The sequence below is a fragment of the Pollicipes pollicipes genome, unplaced genomic scaffold, assembly GCF_011947565.3.
Source record: "Pollicipes pollicipes isolate AB1234 unplaced genomic scaffold, Ppol_2.1 Scaffold_4002;HRSCAF=4701_pilon_pilon_pilon, whole genome shotgun sequence".
Lineage (NCBI taxonomy): Eukaryota > Metazoa > Arthropoda > Thecostraca > Pollicipedomorpha > Pollicipedidae > Pollicipes > Pollicipes pollicipes.
Window position 1 is genome coordinate 45,328,248 of NW_023596420.1, and position 10,880 is coordinate 45,339,127.

At 58.2% G+C, this 10,880-nt stretch overlaps 2 protein-coding genes across 2 annotated transcripts in view; both read right to left on the minus strand.

Moving 5' to 3' along the window:
* Positions 1-257: 257 nt before the first annotated feature.
* On the minus strand, positions 258-5,903 carry LOC119094569 (uncharacterized). Its single transcript, XM_037217629.1, has 7 exons — positions 5,697-5,903; positions 5,360-5,548; positions 4,791-5,194; positions 3,142-3,418; positions 2,106-2,624; positions 775-1,249; positions 258-271 (listed from the first exon to the last, which is right to left on the minus strand). Exons 1-7 carry the CDS (start codon positions 5,901-5,903, stop codon positions 258-260), a joined length of 2,085 nt encoding a protein of 694 aa, XP_037073524.1.
* A 4,574-nt stretch (positions 5,904-10,477) lies between these two features.
* LOC119094570 (nuclear pore complex protein Nup133) overlaps positions 10,478-10,880 on the minus strand; it is a 12,665-nt gene continuing 12,262 nt past the window's right edge. The window contains exon 11 of the mRNA XM_037217630.1: positions 10,478-10,576. Coding sequence (XP_037073525.1) covers positions 10,478-10,576 — 99 coding nt within the window. The remainder of the gene's footprint in view (positions 10,577-10,880) is intronic.

The window sequence follows — 10,880 nt, forward strand, 5'->3', positions numbered from 1 at the left end:
CCTCTTGCAACCCTTGTAACCTCGCATCTTCTCACCGGTTTGCGGGATGTTGTGATGGAGCGTCTGTACTTTCTGACCATTGAAGTCTGGAGCGCCGGGCAGCAAATCAAGCGCGATGCTTTATGTACAGACGGTCTTTTTGGTTACCAAACCGCGTGTGAGGCAGCAACTTGCTCTGAGCAATCCTCAGTTTTTTAATGACGGCCCGTAATGAAGAAGCATAAATGTAGACTAGTGTTAGGCATTTCACGATTCTATCACTTCATTGCCTCTGCATGCCAGACGAGCGTGAAGCCAGTGGCTTAGGGTGTCGTAAAAATATGCACTTACTCATTCGCCGGTTTATTATGGCTTATATGATTAATACAATACACTTATCCCACATATTGGTCGTCAAAAAGTTTTATGCGTTCTGTTGGACCAGTCTGTTTCTTCGCACGCTGCCTGATTTGACGAGAATCTTACTGCAGCATGCCACGGGCTGTGGCTGTGTCTAGGACCGCTAGCCATAGCTCGGGTAGTCCCGGACACTCGAGCTACCGCTGCTGCCTCCTCCTCCTCGTCCTCCTCCGCTGTAACCTCCTCCGCTTCCTCCTCCGCTGTAGCCTCCTCCTCCTCCTCTTCCCCCACCGCTGAAGGCTCCTCCACTTCCTCCTCCGCTGTAGCCTCCTCCGCTTCCTCCCGTGAAGCGTCCTCCTCCTCCTCCTCCCCCACCGCTGAAGCCTCCTCCGCCGCCTCCTCCGCTGAAACCTCCTCCTCCTCCCCCACAGTAACCGGACACGGTCTGAGTCACCACCACCTGCTGCGTCTGCACGCGCTGCACAAAGCGCGTGTTGAGCACCTGACGCGGGTTGTTGACGGTCACCACGCGCGTGGTGTAGGTGTCAGGCAGGCGCTGCGTGCTCGTCACCACCACCGCCTGGGTGCGCACCAGCGTCTGCGGCTGAGACGGCACGCGCACCGTCTGCACGCGCTCCTGGTAGTCGGTCTGCACCACCTGCTGCGTACGTGTCACCACTTGGGTGTTAAAGTTGGTGCGGAGGACGGTGCGCACGCGCACGGATGGCACCCGCACCACCCGCGTGGTGACTTCGGTGCGCGTGACCGTGTTGGCGACCGTGCGCGTGACGGTGACCAGCTGGGGCACCAGCTGAGTGCGCACCACCAGCGAGGTGACGGGCACCACCTGCACGCTGGTGATGGTCACGAACTGGTCCGGCTGGCGCACCTGCTGCGTCACCACCTGGGTCTGTCGACACCACAGGGGCATGTGAGGTCAGGTTACCAGGGTCTTTCGGCGCACAGGGGCATGTGAGGTCGGACCACCTGGGTCTGCCGACACACAGGTGCATGTGAGGTCAGGTCACCAGGGTCTGACCTGTCGGCACACCGGGCATGTGAGGTCGGAGCTCAGGCTTTGGGGGTGGGGTAAGTGAGAGCCGGTGTAGCCGCTGGTGTGACGGTGCCCTGAATACTGCGCTCTGTGTACGGCAATGCAGGATCTGTATGCAGTGGACGTGGTGGGACCGATTTGGGGTCATCAGTCGGTCGCCAAAGACAAGCATCCCACCCTTACATTCAACATCGTCACTGACACCTCAGATTTTGGACTGGAAGAACTCTGAAGCCTGCGTATTACTTGAATTGCAACTGCAATAATGAGGCCCTCGTGCTGCATGCTTCACCATCCCTGTCAACACTGCTGACGATTGCAATGTTCATGACCAACGGCAATTCAATAACCTGCATCGAAAAACATTACAACAATTATCACTACCACTTTGAGCATTTAACCACCTACTGCGCTGGGAAACAAAACATTGACATGTCCGTCTCAGGGCAGTTTTTGCCCTCAGCTCGGGAGAGCAGCAGGCCAATCGGCGATCGCGTGGTGCTCTTAGCATGCCAACGGTCGTGGCGCTTTTTGCCGAGAAGTCGTTGCGTTACACCAATTGGCGAGCTCAGCCTCGGTCCGCCCCACCACACGAAACCTCGGGCACCTTTCTCATCGTGCGCGCGTCTGAGGCGTGATGCAAGCCGACACGCGTCCCCACGCGCCGCAGCCGCCGTTCTGCCGCCTCCTCGCTTTTCCCACCGGGGCTCACCTGCACGTTGGTCTGCGTTTGCACGATCGTGCGCGGCTGCTGCACCACGAAGCTGGTGACCTCACGGTTGTTGAAGGCGGTGCGCACGCGCGTCTGAGCCGGCCCAGGCACCTGCACCACGCTGGTGCTGAGCACCAGCTGCGGCACCCGCACCGTGCTCTGCACCACCTGCGTCGAGGTCACCGTCCGGAAGTCGGTGCGCAGCCGGCGGCGCGTCACCAGCACCGTCTGCGTGCGGAACTGCGTCTGCACCTGCGTCCGGAAGCGGGTCTGCGTCACGGTGTTGACGACGTCGGGCAGGCGAACCGTCGACACGACCTCCTGCGTGCTGAACTGCGTTTGCGTGCGCGTGTTGAACACGGTCTGCGTGACGACGTTGGTCTGCACGACGGTGCGCGTGACGAAGTCCGGCACGACGGTGGTGCGCGTGACGAACTGGGTCTGACGCACCGGCACGTCCACGGTGCTCACCACCTCCTGTACTTGGGTTTGCAGGCGCGGCAACGTCACCACCTGGTCCTGGGGACAGCCGCCGCCGCCGCCGCCGCCGCCGCCGCCGCCACCACCACCCGCCACCGCTGCCACCGCCCGAGATGACCTGACCAACGCTCGAGACGACCTGACCACCGCCCGAGATGACCTGGCCACCACCCGAGATGCCCTGGCCCCCATCGGAAATGAACTGACCCCCACCAGAAATGACCTGACCACCGCCAGAGATGACCTGACCGCCACCGGAAATGACCTGACCACCGCCCGAGATGAACTGACCACCGCCCGAGAGACCCGAGTCGCCTACAAAAGAGCTGGACCCTCCAGTGCTGGAAATTCCAGAGCTAGAGAATCCAGTGCTGGACAATCCAGAGCTGGAAAATCCGCTGTTGGACAATCCGGAACCGGAGACCACTGACCCCCCGGAGCCGGTCGATCCAGCGCCCACCGAGTACGAGCCGCCGGACAGCCCACTATTGGACAGCACCGTTCCAGACAGGGCCCCCGATCCCGCTACCCCGGAGCCGGACAATCCAGTGCCCACCGAGTACGAGCCGCCGGACAGCCCACTGCTGGACAGCGCCGTTCCGGACAGGGCCCCCGAGCCCGTCGCCCCGGAGCCTCCAGCGTACGATGCGCCCGACTGGCCGGTGGAGAAGACGGAGCCGAACCCTTGGGTGTTGCTGGCGCCGCTGTTCGCGCGTGAGAACAGGCTGAGGCCGCCCGCGTTGGCCGCGCTCTGCGTGTTATAGCTGGGGTAGTCCTGCGGCCAGGGACGCACGGCCGCCAGCAGACACGGCAGCAGCGCGATGGCCCTCATCCTGCGGAGGGAACGCGGGTCACGCGGCGGTCACGGGCCGCGGGCACACGCTGAGGCGGACGCGGGCCGTGCGCCCACTGACAGACGCCATTGGGAGACACTTGGCTGGGAGGAAGGCTGCTATGATCCACGGTGATGGCGCAGTAGCCCAGCCACGTGACTGGTGTATGGTTTCCATATTTGCGATGGGTACCTGAGGCCACCGTGAGGCCGTTCAGTGGAAACATATCGATTTGTCGACGCGTCACGCATGAGCCAATACAAGACGGCGTGATGTATATTTTGAAAAGTATCACTGCAATAACACAAAAGGCATGAACACCTACATATTACTCACCGTTATGGCTGTCTCCAACAGATGTGCTTTTCTCAGGATCCCACATAGATTATTTGAACTTAAGATTGGTAATCTGCAGGCCTCACAGCGGAACTTCTATGCCATTCTTAAATGAGCTGATGCGTCATAAATAACGCAGCTGAAAGTTGCAATGAAAACGGAATTTCACTTCCCCAAAGGATGACATTTCTTAGACCATGGACACGCAAGCGTACTCCTGTTTAGACCCTGGTTGTTCTCACAGGGGGCGGCGGGCACCTGGCCCTAATAACCGTTGTGCTTACCGGATGTTTTGTACTTTGACCGTGAGCTATGCCAATGCATCAAAGCCATGTAAAAAACTATGTAAAATGGCACCGAATCATATTGAGCCCCATAGCTTTAAAAGCCCCCCCAAAACCGAATGCTCCCATTCAGTGTGTGATTACGCTTCTTTACCCATACAGCAATGCTAAACGTTCAGGTGTATTCTCTCCGAGTATATCTATACGAGCGAATAGTACAAACAGCGTTCTCATCACCTTTGCCGCTGTCTCGGCGGCCGACGACTTAAGTAAGATCATGAAGTTCAATGTTTCGATGGGCTCATTGTCTCAGCACGACCGGTTGATACCATTTTCTGCTCAGTCACCAGCTTGCACGTTCTGCATCTGGAACGCTTTGCCTTTCAAAGCGACTGGTCCGAATATACGGTTTGCGTATGGTTCTGCCGAGTTCTTTTGCTTTGATCTATCGCCCCCCTCTAGTAGCTGTGTGATTTGCCAATGCCAGGCCCACTAATCCGAATGAAGCCTCCTCCTCCGCTGTATCCACCCCCTCTCCCACCGTGTGCTCCTCTTCCTCCGCTGTATCCACCACCACGACCACCACCACTTCCTCCTCCTCCTCCTCCGCTGTATCCTCCTCCTCCTCCTCCTCCACCTCCTCTGATGAACCCTCCTCCTCCTCTGATGAATCCTCCTATTCCTCCCCTCCTCCTCCTCCTCCGACTCCGCGTCCGCCGCTGCCGCCGCCGCCGCCGCCGCCGTTCTGGCACGTTTGCGTGACGCGCACGGTCCTCCGCACCACCTGAGGCACCACGCGCGTCTGCACCACCTCCCGGCTCACCACCTGGTCCACGACCTGCGTGCGCACCACGGGCACGGCACGGCCAGGCACGGTGACGACGCGCACGTCGGTGCGGAAGACGGTGCTGTAGACGGGCTGCGCCGGCTGCTGCACGGTCACCAGGCGCGTGTTGTACTCCACCTGGCGCCGCGTCGCCTGCACGGTCTGCGTGCGCACCACCTGCGAGTTGACGACGCGCGTGGAGACGACGTCACGCGGTACCACCTGCTGCTGCGTGAACGTGCGGAAGAGCGTGCGCTCGAACTGGCGCGTGGCCGTGGCCTGCACCGTTTGCACGCGCGGCACCTGCACCACCGACTGCACGGGGATCACCTGGGTGGAGGCGACCACGCGCGTGGAGGTGCGCACAGCGCCCGGCACCGCCACCTGGCTGGTGATGACGCGCACGTCCTGCACCAGCCGCGTGGACACCACCGGCGGCGACTGCTGCGTCACCAGGCGTGTGCTGATCCGCTGCTGCGTCTGCGTTACCGTTACCACCGGCCCGGGCACCGTCTGCACCCGGCTGACCACCTGCACCTGCGGCACGTTCACGGATGCCACCTGCACGCTGGTGCGGAAGGCCGTGCGCAGCAGCGTGGTCGGCTGCACCAGCGTCGTCTCCACTGTGCGCACCTGCTGCTGGATGCGCGTGCTCACCACCACCTGCTCGGCCGTGCGCGTCAGCTGGCGAACGCCGCCGGGCACAGTGCGCGTGCGCGTCACCTGGCGCGCCACCACGGACGTGCGCACCACGTCGCGCGGCAGCAGCGCCGTGCTCTGCAGCAGGGACGTGCGCACCACCTCGGAGGCCACGCCGCCGGCTGGAGACAACCGTCTCGGTGACGAACTGCGGCACCTGGCGCGTCACCTGGCGGAAGCGCGTGTCGGTGACGTAGCCCGTGCTGTACTGGGTGATGGTGCGCACGGGCGCACACTGCACGCCGCCACCGCTGCCCGTGGAGTCGACGTTGGGAGGGAGGTACACCTGCTGCGCCGCCACGCCGGCCAGCAGCGCTCCGACCACGAGCACCAGCCTCATCCTGGAAGAGAGGTTTACAGGGTGTGAGAGGTGATTGGACTGAACCGGGAGCACCGCCGGCGCCGACTCCGAGCGACACCAGTCGAGGGGGGCGAGGCAAGTCCAATCACCCTGCACACGGCCGTGTAAACACCTCTCTTCACGGGATGAAAGCTGCGCGCCGCGCACGCTCGTGGGCCGGGTGTGGCAGACTGGACTTGAACCGCCCCGCTCAACGCAGCGGCCGACTCCATAAAGACCTCCTTTTCGCGTGTCAGTTGATGCCTGGGAGTCAGCTAGTACCCATCTCAAATAGATCACAAGCCGTCCCCGGCTTTTCTACTGAGACTGCTTTCCACTTTCGAAACTCAAGTGTGTCATTCCAGCGATGACCAGCATGTAGAGATGGTGGTAGTGGTCATATTCCCAGTGCTCTTTTCTGACGTACTCCAATCGCATGGTTCCGTCGGAAGACAAGACAGCAGTTACGTAAAGGCCATCATTCACTCGGTCAAATCGATCACCGACACAAAAAGAGGACCGACTGCCTCCGCACCAGCATAAAAAGGGACCATCGTGACAGCTGCCGACGAGCCAGCTGTCAGCCAGCTGTCAAAGAAGCCCATGACCCCGCGATGGCCAATGGAAAGGAGGCGTTCTACCGACGACGTTCCTCTGATTCCAGAACTTGTTTTGCCATGACTGCTTGCATTGACAAGAGCTATGCTTGGCCGGCCCGAGGAGCGCTTGACCCATTGAACTTTGATCAAATTAATGTCAATGAAGTTTTGAAGTCTTCAGTCGTTGAATTTGAGATCAAAGTGAGCCACTGACCATGACTGGGCGATGTCAAAGCAAAAGCAGATGACGTGGCAGACAACAGGCATCGTCATGTCTTATTTAGGAGAGCTACGATCAAAGCATAGCGCAAATAACTGATAACGGTTTCAAGCAATGTATAGAAGCAGAGTTCCGTGTACGCTGCATTTGTGAAGTAGCCACGCCAGACAGACCACGAGGCTTGATAATGTCTTCGGCGCGATTGTCCGTCAGAAGACAGACGGCTTAAACAACGGAACAGTCGGATTACTGCTCCCAAAGTAGGTAAATCTCACGCACGATCCTGGAGCTCATGCAGCGATTACACGTCGCAGAATGTGAAGCAACGCTTCCTGCGGCTGCGTTCCGCGTGTGCGGCAGGTGCCGTGGGGACGGCTGCCTCTCGCCACGGCGCGGGGCGTGCGGCGGGCAGACGGCGGGGCACGCCGCACCCATTAGCGGCGAGCGGCGCGCCGTTTCGCTCACCAGACGCGCCGGCAAGAAGCTAACACGCGAAGTGCATGCTAATGCAGTGAGGCGTTGCGTCATCACAAAACAGCGGTTTGGAGCTGCTTTCCTTACCATGTCGGGGGCCATTGGATAAGCTTTGCCACCTGCTGTATCAGCTGCGCTCAGCCCCCTGTAGAGCCATGCAATCGCCGAACCTCCCCACGATCGGTAATCAGTCGCCATTCAGATTGCAGCAGAGCCAGGCCGGTGCGAGGCTCTGAGAGCGCGGCAATGACGTGTGTTGTATGCAGCGTGTTTGAAAGGCGGAATTGATGCAATTCTTCTTGGTTAAGCTACGATCTGTCCATGTGCGCATCGTCTACACAACCACGAATGAAATTCATCTGCTTCGTAGGTGGCAAAGGCGTAACACTATGCTTACGTCTGTCAAAAGATAAAAGCGAGACTTTTGTCTTTTGCACGCAAACCAAACCAGCGATATATTTGCATAAACCTGAGATGGTGCGCGCTGGACGGAAACAAAATGCACATATTTCCGGCGCACTGCAACACCCTTTCCTAAATTGAGACACAGGCATTGTTCGCAGTCCTTAAACGTTGCCATCTTGCCAGCACAATGTCCGTGAGCCGAGAGACATAATCTGTCCGGCAGCCGGACGCGTCGGCCGACGCGGCGTCCACGTGTGACAAGGTCACCCTGCAGGGCCGACGACGCCAGACACAATGGAGGTCCTGCCGGGGTGCCAGGCCGCGCCGGCATCCAATGCTAGCCACGCACCGACTGCCGAAGGCAGCGCGCCTCTCTCCCCCCGACGCCTCGACCTCCGTGCTCGGGGTCACGTGCTGGTCCAGGGGAACCTCCGCCGCTGAAGTCTGACCCACTGACGGCAACGGCGAGGGTGGAGTCTGACCCACTGACGGCCACGGCGAGAGTGGAGTCTGACCCACTGACGGCCACGGCGGCCTCGCTGCAACGCATGACCTTCGCGCATGCGCGGGAATCCGTTGCGGATCGGGAGAACAATGTTGAATCGTTCGCAGGGTCGGTGATTACGTAGCGGAGGTTGGCTAAATTGGATGTGTGCTGCGCGGTCAGGGCACACGCATTCGGGGGCGGTCCCGTGACGTGACGGTGTCGGTGCCGTGGCGGAGGCGGTGGAGACAGCCATCGCACGTGGGATGAAAAGAAGCTCGACTCAAGATAATTGGGGGTTTCAAATACTGGTCAGGATCCCTTACACTTCTAAACAGCCAGGAAGATTGCGAGACAGCTCGAGAGGAATTAGCTGGCTCCATCTGGCAACCTGGAACTGTGTTACCTTTGACACAGGACACTGCGATGTGTGAGTCATCTGGAATAAGTCGGTACCAGGGGCTAGGGCATCTTTGACACACCACTGTCTGGTCACTCCGGTGCCATTACGCCAGCTGTTCGTCGTCAACAGATGACCAGACGGGCTGGCGTAACGTCTCTGACAAAGGCCTTCACACGCTCCACTGCCCCCGACCCCAATGAGCAGGAATCTCCGACGTTAACGCCGTGACAGACAGCCTTGGCAGGGTGTGGACAAAAACTTCGCGCCTCCTGCCGCTGAGGTCTTGTCCACCACTTTCACTGACCCTACCCTTGGCTTGCGGCGATAAAGCGCACACGATATGCAGCAGCGGTCATCACTGTCCACGCGCTGCGTGGCACCCCTCATTGGTAGCCGGGCGGCAGGCTCCAGCCGTGCATGACCATCAGACGCTGCTGCGGCGGTCAGGAGACCACCGACCACACCACCAGCCCTGCCCAGCCTTCATGGTCGTGGCTTTGAACGCAGGTGGCTTCACCGCCGCTGGCAGGTCACCACGAACTGGAGACAGCCGGGCCGCCCTCGGTTCGATTTGGATGACTCTCGCAAACCTTGTCGAACCTTCATGTGAAGGTGAAGTCTGCATGATCCGAGTGTCCACAGCCAGCAGATTTCCCGCTGCAGCAAATTTTTTATGCATTCGTATTCGTGCCGAACACGTTTGGGAACGTTACGCGTTAGTGGCCACGTCGTCTGCCCGGCGAGATGTCTGGTCATAGCCTGTGAGACACCTCGTGCGGCGTGAGACGAATAACGCGATGACAGACGTGAGAGTGGTCAGCTGTTCTTACGTGGGGCGCACCAAAAGCTGATGTAGCGAGAAACTTCCGGATGCCGATAACAACACTATTCGTCAATGTATTGGAAAATAAACCATGCATGAAAATTCAACAAGTGAAGGTCAATGAAATGGTTAGACTTGTCTGCAACGGGATCGTGTAATTAGGAATCCATGCGTATTTTCCGGACATGGCCGGCCATTCAAGAAATATTTTGGCTGTACTTTTTGAACGGATAGATTTCTGAGATCAGAGGTCACGCTAAGCAGTGCTTGCTGCGTGAGTCCTGCTACTACCTGCTAAATACCATCCGATCACGCAATTCCAGGTCAATGGCGGGATCTGGTGGCGAAAGTTTAACGTGATACAGTGCTCGGCATGGTCCGTCCTGCCCTCTGACGTCACCTGACCGCTAGCGCGGCCGCTGCCACCGGCCGCACACCATTCCTGTGAATGGTAAATAGCGAGCGCCTCAGGCGACTTCAAGCCACCTCACCACGGATGGGTGGATGGAAAGGCAGGCGCTTAAACAACTGAGCATTCGGGACGGAACGAGCGGTGGAGACGGTCAGTCAGCCTGAGGCAGTGGCAGGGAAGTGCATCATCAATATAGTCGTCATTTCGGGGTTAAATCGGTCCGATTATTGATGGTCCAGGGCCGAACTGTGCGCAGTTTATTCCTAGTTCACCGACTCCATTGTGAGTAGAGGTTACTATTCTAATGACGAGCGATTCTACTGATCCATTTAACGCTGTCTGGGATTCCAGGAGGTCCTATGGTGCAAAATTTGTTTCTAAGCCCAGTAATGTCGCCGTTAAAGCTGACAGACTGCGTGTCTGGCAAGACTTGGAAGCTTTGATTGATCGCATCGACGAGATTGCAATGATTTTCAGTTTTGGCAGCTGTGGCCAAAACACTGTAAACTACTGGAATGCTCTGGCGGGATAGTCATCATAAACAGGGCTGCACATCTGTTTGTTGCTCATGACCCAGGCGTTACTATTAAGGCCACAGCATCTCGTTTCGAGATCGCTCTCGCAAAACGTGGCGCAGTCTGCTTTGCCATCGATTGCTGGCAACATATAGATTGGCCAGAATTGAGATTCGTTGCCATATTCGCCTTCACTGTGCAGCTGCACATGACAAGTCAAGTGTCGTACGTCGCTTTAGCTAGACCTGGTGAATGTCGATGCGCATACTGATGTACAGAGATGAGTGTGCCAGCATGTGCTGCGGCTTGCTGGGCCCTGCCAGCGGTACGAGCAGACACTACAGTCGAATGTGCACGCAGCCTGATAATCTGGGCCATCGCCAACCCTCAACCTGTACTGCCGTTTTCCACAATACGTTATGATGAGCGGTTTTGGTTCTCTCTGGGCTATGGAAGATATGTGATAGGAAATCAGGAATGCATCTGAATGTTGCCGATGACTTTTGACGCCTCAAAACAAAAGGCATCAATTTATTGTAAGCATTCCTCACTTAACTAGACGTCATTTTCCCTCAACCGTGATACACGACTTTCCAAACCAACTCCCTCGATAAGAACAGAGTACAAGTATGAATCCTGCAC

Excerpts from the sequence above, each read along its gene's own strand:
- LOC119094569 (XM_037217629.1), bottom strand. The coding sequence starts at position 5,903 with ATGAGGCTGGTGCTCGTGGTCGGAGCGCTGCTGGCCGGCGTGGCGGCG. Across the intron at positions 3,419-4,790 it reads ACCGTGCGCGTCACGCAAAC|GATGAGGGCCATCGCGCTGC; the intron begins GTGCCAGAACGG and ends TTCCCTCCGCAG. Across the intron at positions 2,625-3,141 it reads TGTCCGGCGGCTCGTACTCG|GACCAGGTGGTGACGTTGCC; the intron begins GTGGGCACTGGA and ends GGCTGTCCCCAG.